This window comes from Nannobrachium achirus, assembly GCF_963921795.1.
Source record: "Nannobrachium achirus genome assembly, chromosome: 6".
NCBI lineage: Eukaryota > Metazoa > Chordata > Actinopteri > Myctophiformes > Myctophidae > Nannobrachium > Nannobrachium achirus.
In genome coordinates this window covers 19,313,183-19,329,928 of record NC_137815.1, presented here as the reverse complement: position 1 = coordinate 19,329,928, position 16,746 = coordinate 19,313,183, and the positions used below count along the sequence as shown (strand labels likewise).

The 16,746-nt window shown below is 43.2% G+C and overlaps 1 protein-coding gene across 1 annotated transcript in view; it reads left to right on the top strand.

Annotated features, from left to right (window-relative positions):
* erbb3a (erb-b2 receptor tyrosine kinase 3a) overlaps positions 1-16,400 on the top strand; it is a gene marked incomplete at both ends in the record, with an annotated part of 57,989 nt that extends 41,589 nt beyond the window's left edge. The window contains 19 exons of the mRNA XM_080728004.1: positions 290-363; positions 867-957; positions 1,882-1,899; positions 2,640-2,857; positions 3,553-3,685; positions 4,463-4,556; positions 5,598-5,752; positions 6,411-6,549; positions 7,037-7,156; positions 7,657-7,755; positions 7,851-8,036; positions 9,135-9,290; positions 9,556-9,631; positions 10,500-10,646; positions 11,414-11,511; positions 12,088-12,276; positions 13,380-13,469; positions 14,416-14,674; positions 15,658-16,400. Coding sequence (XP_080584130.1) covers positions 290-363; positions 867-957; positions 1,882-1,899; positions 2,640-2,857; positions 3,553-3,685; positions 4,463-4,556; positions 5,598-5,752; positions 6,411-6,549; positions 7,037-7,156; positions 7,657-7,755; positions 7,851-8,036; positions 9,135-9,290; positions 9,556-9,631; positions 10,500-10,646; positions 11,414-11,511; positions 12,088-12,276; positions 13,380-13,469; positions 14,416-14,674; positions 15,658-16,400 — 3,085 coding nt within the window. The remainder of the gene's footprint in view (positions 1-289; positions 364-866; positions 958-1,881; positions 1,900-2,639; positions 2,858-3,552; positions 3,686-4,462; positions 4,557-5,597; positions 5,753-6,410; positions 6,550-7,036; positions 7,157-7,656; positions 7,756-7,850; positions 8,037-9,134; positions 9,291-9,555; positions 9,632-10,499; positions 10,647-11,413; positions 11,512-12,087; positions 12,277-13,379; positions 13,470-14,415; positions 14,675-15,657) is intronic.
* Between the last annotated feature and the right edge of the window lie 346 nt (positions 16,401-16,746).

Here is a 16,746-nt window from a genome sequence, read left to right as displayed (position 1 = left end):
AGTTGTCAAATATGTCAGTAATTTCTTTGTATATTTAGTTTATGTTTCATATCTACCATTGTGCAACTTCAAAGCCTAAAAGCCAAACAGAAATGTAATTGTCGATGACAAAAACACAATTAAATCGTTAATCGCAATTATTTGAGTGACAAATAATCGTCTTGTAAAATGTAGTAATCGTGACAGCCCTAAATGTTTATTGTCTCCGGCAAATGTTTGACTGTTTTTTTTGTTTGTTTGTTTTTTTTTTGTCTGAAAGTCTGTTAATTGTTACTTTCAAAATCTATAGAGATGCATACAACAAAATTCCGGCCCTGGATCCAGAGAAGCTGAAAATCTTCAACACTGTGCGGGAGATTACAGGTGTGTGTGTCACTCCGACATGTCTCCTTTCTGACATGTCTCCATTCCGACACTAACCCTATCTCTAACCCTTACCCTAAACTTAACCCCTATGGAAGTGTCGCCACTCCGACAATAAGAAGTCAATTTCGGAGTGACGACATGTCGGAATAGAGAGCGACTCCCGTGTCTATGTATGTTTGTATGTATGTATGTGTGTGTGTGTGTGTGTGTGTTTGTGTGTGTGTGTGTGTGTGCGTGCGTGTGTGCGTGTGTGTGTGTGTGTGTGTGTGTGTGTGTGTGTGTGTGTGTGTGTGTGTGTGTGTGTGTGTGTGTGTGTGTGTGCGTGCGTGCGTGCGTGCGTGTGTGCGTGTGTGTGCCGTTTGCCATTTTATTTTATACATACAACTTCATAAGTAGATGTTTTAGATATGTACTTCTTGAGTCCTTATGACATCAGTACTCATAGTGTTACTGTATTTCGATCAGAACAAGCTGGATAAATTGGACATGTCTTTTTGCAGATATTCTCAGCATCCAGTCATGGCCTGAGAACATGTCTGATCTGTCCGTCTTCTCCAACCTGCAAACAATTCAAGGCAGAACACTTTATAGGTGAGCGGCAGCGCTTATTTGGTTTTAGTTTTTTTTTTAAAATATAATTTTAATGTGTTTCCCTTCACTGCATCTCATGACACCTCATCTTAACCACATTGTTGACCAGAACTACAGTAGATCAGTGGCTCTCAAACGTCTTCATAACGACCCCCAAATTAATGTATTTGCCCGTGGTTCCCCATCTGAAGAAGATTTTGTGCCAGAGAGATGATTTGTGCTGTTAAAAAATAAAAATAAAAATAATTAAAAATAGTATATCTACAAGCTCACAGCACGTGGCATTGTATGCTTATATCGTCTATCGCAGGGTTCACCAATTAGTTTTCCCCACGGGCCGAATTATGTCTAGGGTACCAAGCCGAGGGCCACAACATTGCAGGGGGCGACGGCGGCGTTCCCGCTAGTCCAGCGACAGTTCAGATATCGTTGTTGTCGGGTGAAAATCTTGTGTCCAAAACCGTTCGTTTTGCATTTATCATTTAAAAAAAAAATAAACTAGTGAAAACAGCCGATCTACAAGCACACAACGCCTCGCACCGCGAGGCATTGTGTGCTTGTAGATCTGCAGTTTTCACTACTTTTGTGCGGCCTTGTATGATTTGGGAAAGAGCGTACAAATTTGGAGATACGAGATTTCTACCCGACAACGACGATATACTAGTGTTGTTGCTGCTCTTATACCACCATTATTACTGGGGTTGGTGTGGGCCAGACAGTAGCCCCCCGCGGGCCGCAAATGGCCCGCGGGCCGCCTATTGGGGAACCCTGGTCTGTCGAGTTAAAACATGTTTTCCTGGTGGTCCCCGGACCCCACCTTGAGAACCACTGGACCAGATGTCCATGTCACATATGTCATCATCCCTGTCTGTCCCATAGTCCTTAACATGTGTCCTCTCTCTGTCTCTGTTTGATCCCATGTAGAGGAGTGAGCTCTAAAAGGTACAGTCATGTGTTTTCACTCTGGGGAAGTTTCATACAGAACAATTTTGCTGAATGACAATTGTCCATTGTTGCTGAATGTGCTATCCCTTTAAGTGCTGGGGTATAATGACTCAAACGTTGGTGGTGGGTTTTCTCTCATGTAAATGGTATGTATGGTATGTAGCCTATCTAGCTGTGACTGATAGTGATCTGAGTAAACACTGGGTTAATTGGTTATATTTTAAACATGGTTGGACACAATCACTCTTGCTTTTAGTATAACCCAGGGACGTGCTGGCCATTGGGAAAAGCGGGACAACGCACAAAAGTAGTGAAAACAGCAGATCTACAAGCACACAACGCCTCGCGGTGCAAGGCGTTGTGTCCTTGTAGATCGGCTGTTTTCACTATTATTATACTATTATAATATTTTCACTATTATTATACTTATAAATACAAAACAAACGGTTTTGGACATGGTTTCCACCCGACAACGACAAAATATACTGTAACTCATGTAATTGGCCCACTGGCTTGTCACTTTGTCACAAATCTTTGAGTAGCAGCAGCGCTATAGAGAGAGATCTCTCTCTATAGCGCGAGATCTCTCTCTATAGCGCGCAATGAGGGCCTATCCAACTCTTTTTCCCGGGCTGAATCAGCGGCCCAGCATGTCCCTGTAAGAGAATAAGCTTCTTTCATTTAATCGAAAACTGAAACTTTTAATGCCACTACTCACTCACTCCCTGCGTCTTCAGGGGTTACTCTCTGCTGGTGGTGAAGATCCCATCCCTCACCTCCCTGGGGCTACGATCGCTACGCAGAATCAACGATGGCAACATCTATGTCTCTGGAAACAAACTGCTGTGCTACCACGACACCGTTAACTGGACGCGCATCTTTAGCGGCAGCTCCCGCCCTCAGCGACGTCAGAAGAACACCGATGTCAAGGAGAATCGTCCACATAGCGAATGTGGTAAGTCAGGTTAAAAGCAACTGACATATGGCTAGACTCACGAATACCAAACACAGTTGCCCTGGGGGGCGCAAATCTGGTGAAATCTGAACACTCTCTGGTATTCCTAAACGTAACCTCAGTAAACTACGCTATGCCCAAACCTAACCTTATTCCTAACCTTAACCTCAGTAAAACAGTGCCAAAACCCAACCCTTTCTCAAAGTGGGTGCTGTGATGCAAGCCCACTTTACTATTGATACATTTCAAAAACAGTAAAATAAGAAAATAGAAAATAAAAGGGGTGCAGCAGAGTACTTTGATCATGTTTGGAATTCAGTTCATCAATATCGCTTCGGTTTAACCACTTACACCCTCTAGACTTGGACCTGAGTCGTACTGTACTTGATGTGATCTTTTTCAATCTATACCAAGTCTCGTCATCAAAAACAGCAGCTCTAAAAGCTTACAAGCGTCACAACGTTTTTGGTGAATGTTCCCCCCAGAATAGGGGGGTTTAAGTGGTCAAACGTTTTTTCAATCTGTCCAAATGGAAATATTCTCGGCCGAATACATGCTTGTACACATTGAGAGCTTTTGTAGATCCGCTCTTTTCGGTGAGTTGCCACTCACCGCAAAACTACAGTATGTATAACTCAGGCTGTTCAACTGTAAGTCATCATTCCTCATCAGCATTGGTGTCATGCTGTGTGTAGTTGCAGACGGTCATGTGTGTGACCCGCTATGCTCCTCTGATGGCTGCTGGGGTCCTGGACCGGACCAGTGTCTGTCCTGCAAGAACTACAGCCGGGGAGGAACCTGCGTGCAGCAGTGCATGTTCTACACCGGGTCAGTCTGTCAAAAGAAAACCTAACAATTATAAAACTGTGTTTTTCTTCAACCTTTTCAGGCTGTGACCTCCAAAATAATCATATTTGAACTGGGGAACCCCCCACTCTGACGAGCACTAAGAGTTGAGGCATTACATTTTGTATAACACGGTTCTATTGTGAAAATAGCCGATCTACATGCTCACAACGCCTCGCGTTGCGAGGCGTTGTGAGCATGTAGATGGGCTATTTTCACAATTTCTGCCTCTAATTTGACAATTTGGCCCATGTTTAATTTGTCATTTTAGAGGTCCTTTGTCATTTTAAAAGTCCTTAAAATGTCATTTTAAAAATGTGCATAAACCCTCTATACACTTAAACGTTATGTTGGTTTGTTTACTGTTGAGTGACAAAACAATGTTAGACATTAAGTTAATCATCAATAATTTGGGGACCTCCCTGGGGTCCCAACCCACAGGTTGAGAAGAACCACTGCTTTACACCACTGGTTTTGTTTTATGTACCCTATGTAGACTATATTTTTGAGCGATGGTAAACCGCTCCATAGAGTGGCTGTGCGTGTGTCTGTAGCCTTTTTCCTCAGCGTTTTGCCATAGCAAAACGTGTGTGTGTAGCATAGCCTGTACATCCTAGACTCAAATCCTAGTCTGAAGACATTATGCAAGCACGACAACTGCTCACTTCACATTGGGTGTGATTTTTTTTCTGTATATTGGCTTACCAGCGTTGTATTTTGACATACTATGTCTGTCTGCCTTTCTGTGCGTTTATCCAGGGAGAGGCGTGAGTTTGCCTCTGCAGAAGGCGAGTGCATGCCTTGTCACACTGAGTGTGCGGTACAGGAGGGAAAAGTGACCTGCACCGGGCCGGTATGTGCCTCACCTTCACCCTCCAGCTAACTGACGCCATTAGTTTGACTATCAGGTTGAAAACCTTAAGTCAGAGCAAACACAAGTCAGGTTCAAGAAGCCTAGTAAACTAAACTCCTCCTGCTTTCTGAAAGGAGAGTCTGGTTTACAAGGCTAAGGTTCAAGTCCAGTGCATTGTTACAACAGGAGTATGGCTGCCACCTAGTGGCCAATATGTCAGATACATATATGAGCTATATTTTCATCCATCAGGCCTTACCACCTAAACTTCTCTGCCTTTTTTTACTATTTTGACAAACATAAAAAAAAAAAAACTTCAAATAGCCGATCTACATCGACACATTGTGAGCTTGTAGATCAGCTATTTGAAATATTAAAAAAATATATTTTCAAAATAGTAAAAAAATGGCAATAGAGTTTAAAAATAGGGCCATATAATGTTAACCACTAAAGCCCTTTTCTACACCGGTATTGAATGAAAATAACCATTTTGGCATATCTTTTTTGGAAAATCTTTGACACTTTAACACATGTTCACTTTAGGGGTGCAACATATTGAACCGAATATCGAATACCGAACCGAAAGACCCTGAACCGAACCGAATGACCCTGTACCGAACAATACAATACAATACCACTCCACATCCACATTCCCCTGGAACCCCTCAAGGACCCCTAGGGATCCACAGAGCCCACTTAGAGAACCACTACACTAGAGGTTGGGTACCGTATTGTTCAAAGTTAAAACTAAAAAATACCTAGTTATAAAAATAGTATACATTTATAAATCAAGGACATTTCTGTTTATTTTTTGTATCGAAAAAGTATCGAACTCGAACCGTGACAACAAAATATCGAACTGATCCGAACCGTGAATTTTGTAAACCGTTGCACCCTTAGTTCACTTATACAGTAATGACATGCCCATAATAGAGTACCTTACAGCGATAGGTAAATTATTGACCCCAGGCTTATAATTAAGAAGTAAAATCTAGGTATACCTTAGGCCACAGTAACTCACTCTTTTCCCTCTCTCTGCAGGGAGCAGATCAGTGTGTGTCGTGTGCCAGTCTCAGAGACGGTCCACACTGCGTGTCCTCCTGTCCAGAGGGAGTGTTTGGAGGCGAGGGGATCATATTTAAATACCCCAACAAACAACAGCGCTGTGAACCCTGCCACGCCAACTGTACCCAGGGGTAAGGGAGGAGGGTGTGTGTGTGTGTGTGTGTGTGTGTGTGTGTGTGCGCGCGTGTTAGTTTATGGGAGAGTGTTTTTTGGAGGTCTTTCAGTCCCAGTGTATCAAAAAAGCAACTGGGTTAAGCACTGTTGGTCCGACCAGTTCCGACAAATATTCACCAGGTTAGCATTCACCAGCGTCTGCAGGTTAGCATTTCACCCGGTTAGCATTCACCAGCGTTAGTTTTACTGAGGTTAGGGTATAGGGTTAAGGTTAGGTGTAGGTGTACTAGATCTTAGTTCCCCTGACTTTCGTCACCTCCGCGCAGCCAATCACAAGCTTCCGCTGCCTTAACCCAGTTGCTTTTTGATACCTGCAAAAAAGACTCTCCCGTTAGTTTATAGGTCACTTTCATCAGACTTGTATCTACAATGTGTGTAATAGTAATAGTATGTGTCTGTATGTGTGTTTTGAATTTCCATTTTCTCCTGTATTTTGCATTCAGATGCTTAGGGCCAAAGATCAGGGACTGTTTACCCCAATCCAGATCGGGGTAAGGACCCTCCTTTCACACAGATTATCCATGAAAAAATGAATTTGCATTGACATTGAAATAAACACCTTACAAAACATCAATTGCTGATATTTTTTACGTTCCTTGTTTTGTCTCCATCCAGCCAAACCACAGGCATAGTAATGGGAGTGATTGCTTTTATCTTTGTTGGATTCTCCATCTTTGCTTTGGTCATCCTGTACCGCCGTGGTCTGGCTATCCGTCGCAAGCGAGCTATGAGGAGATACATGGCGAGTGGGGAAGTAAGTCGGAGTCTCTTTTAGGGCTGTCACAATTATTACATAATCGTCTAATCGCAATTATTTTGACATAATCGTCATAATCGTTTACATGTTGAAAAATGTTCATATTTTCAAACATTTTCAAAAATTGTGGAAATAGCAGATCTACAAGCTCACAACGCGTCGCGATGCGACGCGTTGTGAGCTTATTTCCACTATCAATATTCTTTTTCAAGTATAAAGTTGTCAAAAATGTAAGTAATTTCTTTGTACATTTAGGTTATGTGTCATGCCTGCCATGTGCGACTTCAAAGCCTACAAGCCAAACAGGAATGTAATTGTCAACGACAAATACACAATTAAATTGTTAATCGCAATTATTTGAGTGACAATTAATCGTCATGTATAATGACATAATCGTGACAGCCCTAGTCTGTTTGCATGTCGTTTTGCTGCGGTCAGCGTTTAGACTGGGTTTGTATTAGCATGTTCTCTCTTACACCTCTAGAGCTTTGAGCCACTGGACCCCAGTGAGAAAGGAGCCAAAGTTCATGCTCGGATCCTGAAGCCTTCGGAGCTGCGTAAGATCAAGCTGCTGGGGAATGGAATCTTCGGCTCTGTCCATAAGGTACCCCTGCAAGCCAAATGACTTCATGATACGTTATGATCATGTCCTCCGGTGACTCCGGTGACGTTCAGAACTAGGCCAGATCACAGCCCATATGGGGATGATCTTGACGTCATTTCCAGGACGTCTTATGGACTATAGGATTATTGCTATTGTTTGTAATGTTAGTTGAAATATGAGCATGTAAGGTTATATTCTAGGACATATCTGACTAGTTATGACATTTATCTGCCCTCGATCGAACCCTCTCTGATTAATCCAGACCAGGACTTCCGTTTTCGTGGGCAAGACTTATGTTGGTTGGAATCAGGTGATATTCTAGGCCAGATCTGACTAGTTATGGTTTGACTTGATCTGGCCCCAATCGAGACATCACTGATTGGTCCAGGTCCTGACCGTGCTTGCTGGGACAGTCTCACATATCAACAGTTGCCTTGCCTGTAGAACGCTCCTCTAATTTGTGACAAATTTCAAGAAGCCATGCCAATGTCACCTCACAGGGCATCTGGATCCCTGAAGGAGATACAGTGAAGCTTCCTGTGGCCATAAAGATCATTCACGATCGCACTGGGCGGCAGACCTTCCACGAGGTTACAGATGTGAGAGAACCACCCGCCAAATTCACATTTAATAGTTATTTAGCCCTTTTTCTTTTCCTCATTTAAACAGTACATATGCTTTTTGCCCACTACAGCACATGTTAGCCATAGGCAGCCTGGACCACACCCATGTGGTCAGGATCCTAGGCATCTGCCCGGGAGCCAGTCTGCAGCTCATCACCCAGCTCAGCACGCAGGGCTCTTTGCTGGAGCACATTCGGAAGCGCAGGAACTGCCTCAGCCCCCAGAGGCTGCTCAACTGGTGTGTGCAGATCGCAAAGGTAAAACGCTAACCCTAATGGACGTTACTGTGTGTATGATGCATATCGTCGTTGTCGGGTGAAAACCTTGTATGTCCAAAACCGTTCGTTTTGCATTTATTATTTTAAAAATGATTTAAACTAGTGAAAACAGCAGATCTACAAGCACACAACGGCGTTGTGTGCTTGTAGATCGGCTGTTTTCACTACTTTTGTTGCGACGGCCTTGTATGATGAAGCAGAGATTTACTTTGCGAAAGAAACGTACAAATTTGAGGCTTTTAGATTAGGAATAGGGTTTAGGTTTTGGCACAGTTTTACTGAGGTTAGGGTTAGGAATAAGGTTAGGTTGAACCGTTTAGGCATAGTTTACAGTGGTTACGTTTAGGAATACCAGGAAGAGACCGTTCTACCGTTCCGCCAGATAGACGCCCGAGGCGACTGTGTTTTGGGGCGAGCTTTCTGTTCTTCATATAAAACATATACCTGTACAGGGATCCCACGGTCATGAAATTCCTGGAAATATTTTGAAATTAGAAAAATATTTTTCCAGTACTGGAAAAGTTTTGGAATTGATCAAGGGTCCTGGAAGGTCCTGGAAAAAATAGCTATGCATTGTCTTTGGTTATTGATTTTATTAATACCTCTGAAATGACAAATTAAACATTGGCTAAATTGTCAAATATTAGAGGCAGAAATTGCGAAAATAGCAGATCTACATGATCACAACGCCTCGCAACGCGAGGCGTTGTGAGCATGTAGATCGGCTATTTTCACAATAAAACCGTGTTATACAATACAAAATTCCTCTACTCTTAGTGCTCGTCAGGGTGCCGGGTCCCCAGTTAAAATATGATTATTTCGGGGGTCACGGCCTGAAAAGGTTGAGAACCACTGGCATACACTGCCTGTCTTTGGGCATTGCGCGTAGGAGTAAGCGACTCGTTATTGAGCTGAATTATTGTTATATAGTCCTGGAAATCGGGTTAAATATTCTGGAAAAGTTTTGGAAATTAATTGGTAAAGATGTGTGGGAACCCTGCCTGTAGTTTTAACACCTATCTATGCAGCACAATGACGGTGCTAAACGCTGACATTCATCCTTCCTGTGCCTGTCAGGGCATGTATTACCTGGAGGAGAACAGAATGGTCCACAGGAACCTGGCAGCCAGAAATGTTCTCCTGAAGAACGATTACATCGTCCAGATCTCAGACTATGGCATCGCGGACCTGCTTTATCCCGATGAAAAGAAATACTTTTACAACGAGGTCAAGGTGTGTGTTTTTACCCAATAAAGATATGGTTTATTATGGTATAGCCAGATGCTTCAGCCAAAGGATCAGGGTCCACTGAGTCGTAGACATGGATTCTTGATCTTAACAATAGTTGACAGCTAAAGCTCTATTATTTTAACTGCTCCACTGCTAAAACCTCCAGTATTATCTGCTGACATTCCTTGACAGTTCATGCATTCATGTTATTTATTTAATCAACTGTGTGTTAATGCTATCATTAAAATTATGCAAATATATATTTTAGACCCCCATCAAATGGATGGCTTTGGAGAGCATCTTGTTTCGCAGATACACACATCAAAGTGATGTCTGGAGCTATGGTAAGTTTTGCACCGATGTTGTCATTGTCCTTACACATCTACTGTATTTACTGTATCTCAGAATCAACTTTATTGTCACATCACTGGCTTACAGATATAAAGATGTAGATGAGACATGGAGAGTATAGGGAGAGAAAGAAAATCAAACATTAATGATGTTTGATGCATGTCAAAGAGAAAATAAAAAGATCAAGATATCCATATACCGTATATACACATAGAATAAGACCAGCAAGAAAACTGTTCAAAGTCATCACAGTGATGAGTCATCACTTTTCACAGTTTTGTTGGTCTGTTTTCTAGCCCAAGGAATGTTTTTCATGCAAAACTAATGCTTGCAATGGATTCAGAATCATGAAAACCCCCCAGTTTGACCCCTCACGTGCTACTTTAAGCAGATGTTTTCTTTTTATAATATATTTCTTTTCCTGTGTAGTGGAGTCAATGGGACGGTGAATATACAAATGGCCATAACGTTTTTTCGCGATGTTTCCGGCAGAGCAGGCCTCTCATTCTGTGGACCTTAATGACCAAACTAATAGATAAAACAGAAATAAAAAGTGCGGCAGAACATCACAGGTCCTCTCCCATTTTGAGGGACTGGGTCCCCGGCTAAAGAACCAGATGGAGTCCACACAGATGAGAGGAACATATCCACATGAAGGGAGGGGGAGGGAACGATCAATTTCAAGTAAATAGTTCCAGTTTAACAGGCCAGTCTGGTGATGATAGGTAGGCAGTGATCAGGTCTTGTTCAGCAGTCAGATGATGGCAGCCGGGTGGAAACTGTTCACTGTGCCCATATATCAGTTCATCCCTAGTTATTTCCCCTCTAAAACTCCCCCAAAACATATCCATCTTCATTTAGGCGTGACAGTATGGGAGATGATGTCGTATGGGGCGGAGCCGTACGCGGCGATGCGCCCTCAGGAAGTCCCCGATCTGCTGGAGAAAGGCGAGCGCCTGGCGCAGCCTCAGATCTGCACCATCGACGTCTACATGGTCATGGTCAAGTGTGAGTTGCCCTCCCTCCTACAGTACATTGTCTATCCTCTATTCCAGTGTTTCTCAAAGTGGATTCCAGGGACTATGTGGGTTCCTTTGGGGAGGTCTAAATTGACCCATACAAGTCTGTAACTCTGACAGTGTACAAATGGAACCAAATGTACCCTAACGGATCCATTTGGTTCCATTCACTGTTCTATTCAGCTGTCACTGTAAATAACACCAACAACAACCAACATGCATAGGTGTTAGGTGTTAAAGAGGTGGTGCCATGATTTTACCCCCCTCTAAAACATGATTATCAGGTATTATGATTATACTAGGAGGAAGATCTTTTCCAAAAAAGTATACAGAAAGAGTTAAAATTGGGTTTTTATGTGGCCACACCCCCAGTTCATTAAGTATGCATGGATGTCATGGTGGGTGGTGACCCAGCTGATATATCCACACCCCACAGTGTTGGGTGAATGGTAATTGGGGAGGAGTTGATACTGTGACATACTTAGTATCTGTGTTTTTTTAACTGACACTTTTGACCACAAGGTGGCAGCCTCCAAGAGAAAACAAACAAATACTAAGAGAATACATCATTTCTAAAAAAAAACACACCAGGGGGTCTAATGAAGTACTTTCAACCTCCTAGACACATGGAAAACAGAAAAAGTACAAAACTATGGCACCACCTCTTTAACTACAGGAGCCCGCAATAGGCTATATAGTGTGTTCATAAAACTCCATGGTGTTGATGGCCTAACAATCTATGACTCTTTATTCCAGGTTGGATGATTGATGAGAACGTCCGTCCAACCTTCAAGGAACTGGCCAGCGAGTTTACCAGGATGGCCAGAGACCCGCCCCGCTATCTTGTAATCAAAGTAAGGCACACCCTCTGTCAGCATCAGCACATACTGTATGTAATCATTCATCTTCATGAACAGAAGCTAAGCTAATGTAGCACAGGGACACCCATTAAGACTTGAACCCTAGCATCCCTATTCTGGAGGAACATTCGCTCTGTGAGCTTGTAGATTAGTATATTTTCGGCAAAGAGATTTGTGGCAGAGGGGAAAAGAGCGGACCAAATAGAGAGCCAACTAACGCTTACTAAGTCTAGAGCCGTGGTTCCCAAACATTTTAGCTCAAGTCCCAAAAGAGAAATTAGACGTTTGGGACCCAAACTAGTGAAAATAGCAGATCTACAAGCTCACAACGCGTTGCGAAGCTCGGCTATTTTCACTACTTGTTTTTTTTTTTTTTGTAATTTATGGAATTTCTTAGATTTTTCCTTATAATATATTTTATTGGTTTGACCATGACAGGCCGCTTAGACATGCCGCAGGGCCGCAGGTTGAATAGCGCTGGTCTAGAGGTTTTTAAGCGGTTAATATCACGGTACACAAAATTGGGTCATTATGTTGGCGGTTTAGGTGACTTTTCATCTTGTCCACTAGGGGGAGTGCAGCACACAAGACCCAGCCCCAGACGAGCATGCCCAGCGCAGTGTGGACCTGGATGACCTGGATGGGGACCTGGACGACCAGAACGAACCTGGAGGACTGGAGGACGGCATGACCACCTCTCCTCACTACCTGACGCCGTCCAGGAGCCTCTCTCGCCTCTCCAGAATGGACAGTCACAGAGTAGGACCTCATAGCAGTTACTATACATCATCTGACTTGACCCATTTAGGCCTAGAATTATTGAATGCTTTAACTATTCGGTGCCGCGCTGCGAGCTTGTAGATCTGCTATTTTTGAAAATGTCGTGAAAATGTGTGCAAATCTTTGAATATTATGTATTTTCAAAGCGAACGTTTGTAACTCAAATTTTGCTTCTTGGGGGGTCCCTGGAACTAAATATTTTGAGATGGGGGTCCGTGGCCAAATACATATTTTGGGGGTCCTTCACATGAAAAGGTTTGAGAACCACTGACATAGTAGTCTCTCGAGAACAGACTAACTGAGCTCCAGTTAAGTGAAAAGGACCTTTTCTTTGACGATGGCTCCGGCCAGATTGCTGACATAAGAGAAACATAGGTTTTTCAAAAAATCTTAGAAGGATTCAAAAGACACTTATAGAATCGGGTCAAAATTCAAATTTTCACGATTTTTCAAAAATAGCAGATCTACAAGCTTGCAGCGCGGCACTCGGTGCCGTGCTGTGAGCTTGTATATCTGCTATTTTTCAATAGTTAAAGTATAAAATAATAATACACCATAATATGTACCCGTTCTGAATGGGTTTTAAGCAGTGGTTATCAACCTTTTTCATATCAACCTCTATAATTTATTCGGCATGTGAGCCACGGACCACCATTTGATGAGATTTTTAGCCTCTCAGACCCAAAATGTAGAATACTTTTGTTATGATTGGATACGATTTTGTCCACGATTCCATGCTGTATTGATGTGGTGCCATCATAACGGGTCAATCAAAATAACAATTCTAGGGCTACTACATTCTCTAATTGTGTAGACTTCTTGTAAGTTAATTAATGCAGATGTTTAACAATAATGTACGAGTCCATTTGGTTCATTTTACACTCTCAAGAGTTAAAGATCTATAAGGGTCCATTTGGTTACCAACTCTCCATCATTTAGCTGGGGACCAACTGGAACCCCCTCAAGGACCACTCACTGGTGGTCCCCAGACCACTGGTCAATGACTTGTTCTTATTAAGATTTATATCCGTGTGACAATTTCCTCCTCGGTCTCTTACTTTTCTAATGTTCTTCTTCCAAAGGTGGTTATTACGCCAAGTCTGGCTGGATACCTGCCTATGACCCCAGGTGTTGATAACCCAGGACAGGTGCGTTGGTTTGAGATAAGAGGGGTGAAGGGAAGACACAATAAATCCTATATGTAGTACATACAGTATGTCAAACAGACTAGACAAGCTGGATCATAAAGCCTTCTACATGAAGCCATGTCGTCACCATATAGCACTTTGTAACCATGTTTCAGAAAGCACATTATAAATAAAGTGTATTATTATTTAGCCCTATTTGTATTTAGATTAGTTAATTCCTTAATCAATGTTCATAAACAAGACTTTTGAAAAAGGAAACCAAGCCAGCACTCACTTTAGAAAAGATTCAGCATATATGATATACGCTGAGGAAGGCTTCCGGGCCGAAACGTCCGTTTGTGATCCGTTGCTGGGGGTGAACCCTTTAATGAACAAGAATCTTTTGTAAAGTGGTGTACTTTTTCAAAAGTTCATTGTTGCTAGAACCATGCACCCAAGACACAAGTATTTTTTTAACGACACACTGATGAGTGCTCCTCTTTCTCTTTTTTTTTTATAAACGAGTACATCACATGACAAGCCATTTGACAAGAATCGATATTCCATAATGCATCTACAACAGTGGTTCCCAAACCTTTTAGCTCGAGACCCAAAAGAAAGTGGATATTTTTTCCCTGGGACCCAAACTAGTGGAGATCTACAGTATAGGACTATAGGAGATCTACAAGCTTACAACGCAACACTTTGCGTCGTTGTAAGCTTGTAGATCGGCTATTTTCACAACTTATCAAACATTTGTTTCCTAATTAATGGAATTTCTTCGAATTTTTGAAATGTTTTTATAATTCTTTCTTTGTGTTTTTTCTTTAAATAAATAATGAAGAAGATAACCCGTGACCCATACATATCTGTCTGCGACCCACAATACAGTGTTTGGGAACCAGTGATCTACATTAAGTCTAAGTCAATCCTTTTTTTTCCCTAATACACATTTTGCTTCCTTTCCTTTTAGCAGTCCTTCTCGGGTCAGTCGCGCTCCCGGCTCAACTCGGCGCGGACCGTGTCGGAGAGCTCGGAGGGGCGCGGCACGGTGATGGAGCTGGAGATGAGCGAGGACCTGTCCCTGACCGGCAGCCCCAGGAGGAGGACGCGTCGTCCTCAGCGCGAGGACAGCGCCTACATGTCCCAGAGGGACAGCATGTCCGGCGGGCCGTCGGAGACGCCGTCCCCGGACATGGAGGAGGAGGACCTGAACGGATACGTGCTGCCCGGAGACAGCCCGGAAAGAGGTGTGACACATAGTGTTGATTTCGTCGACTAAAACTATGACGAAAAATGTTTGTCGACTACGTTTTTTTCACTGACGAAAACTAAATAAAAACTAAGCTATGGTGACTAAGACTAAATATATTGACAATTTCGTCAACAAAATAAAAACTAGACTAAAACATTTGGGAGGGACTAGTGGAGAAGAGAGTAATTTTATGTTTGGTTGCTTTTATGTTTGGTTGCTCTCTCAGGTGTTGTGTTGCGCTGCGACGCGTTGTGAGCTTGTAGATCGGCTATTTTCAGCACGCAACCAAGTGTAAAATCTGTCATTACGATGCCATCAAGGCCTGCCAAAATACATCTTATGATATTTAGTCGACTAAAATTAGACTAAAACTGAAACTTTTCAGGTGACTAAATTATGACTAAAACTAAAATACATGTTATTCAAAAGACTATGACTAAAACTAAATGAAAATGTACTGTCAAAAACAACACTGTGTGACACACAGTGACTCGTACCTGGAGTATGACTTTATCCACATTAACCCCAGTGGTGGAAAAAGTACATTTTATACTTAAATAAAAGTATCAATACTGCAATTTAGATCGAGCACTAAGAGTTGAGGCATTACGTTTTGTATAACACGATCTACATGCTCACAACGCCTCGCGTTGCGAGGCGTTGTGAGCATGTAGATCTGCTATTTTCACAATCTCTGTCTTTTAATATTACATTTTTGATTTGTCATCAGGTATTAAAAAGTCCTTAAATTGTCACTTTAGAAATGTGCAGATACCCTCTATACACTTAAACTTTATTTTGGTTTGTTTACAGTTGAGTGAGAAAACAATGTTGCACATTACGTTAATCATCTGGGGACCCCCAAAAATAATTTGGGGACCCCCCTGGGTCAGGTTGAGAACCACTGATATAATAAACAACATAATGTACTTTTTATTTTTTTTATCAAACTCTTCATTTATTTGCATTTCTCTCTAGACACCCTGCTGTCCAGCTCCCACGCCACCATGTCCCACGACAGGCTCATGTGCAAGGGCCACTCACCGGGCCCCTCCAGCGACCCCGACGACGAAGAATACGAGTACATGAACAAGCAGGCGTGCGCGGCGTCCCTGGGGACCAGACACAACAGCCACCCCAGAGACAACGCTCCCTGGCTGAAGATGAGCACGAGGCAGAGCTCCTCTCCGTCCGTGCTGGACAACGGCGCGGATCCGGAGCCGTCTCGCGACGTGGAATACGAATACATGGACATCAGAGGGTGCGAGTCGGAGGAGAACAGTCCCCCGGCGCCGCACGCCTCGCACCCGGCGACGACGTCGATCCACGACGGAGAAACGGAGGAGGACGATGACGACTACGTGGAGAACGACGCCTACCAGTACACGAACAGACAACCGAAGCTGCGGCAAGCTCTCCAAGACAGAAAGGGCCCGAAGAAGGCGCGGGGAAGGAGAGACGACGGCGACGCGTGCGAGTACGAGGAGATGGACTCCCTGGCCGCTCCGGAGGCCGCCGGGGAGACGGTGGAGTATCAGAACCTACAGGGCGAGGCGGACGGGGCGGCGGGAGGCGCGGAGGTGGCGCGAGCGTCCCGTTTGGACCCCTACGTCAAAGTGCACGCCGGAGTCGGGGACCCGCGCGGCAGAGATAGATCTTTTGACAATCCGGACTACTGGCACAGCAGGATGTTCCTGAAGGAAAATGCCGTGCACACATAAAGCTGTCGTTTTTTGGAGCCGGGAATGCAGTTTGCATCTGTAGCATAATATCTTCCCTATGAAATGTGTAAAAATGAAGGACTGTGGGTAGGGGTGGGCGATATGGTGATAATTATCGTTGAGACGATACAATGTCTCCACGATATGCATTTTATCGTGATACAATTGAGGGAGCCTTGTAAGAAATCCTGTTGAATCATCAATACAGAAATTCATTGCAGAATTCAATTTAAACCTGCATTTTGGTCTAAATCAGTAGTTCTCAAACTTTAAAATGTCAAGGTCTCCACTTAACTCTGACAGTATACAAATGAAACCAAATGGACCCGTAAGGGTCCATTTGGTT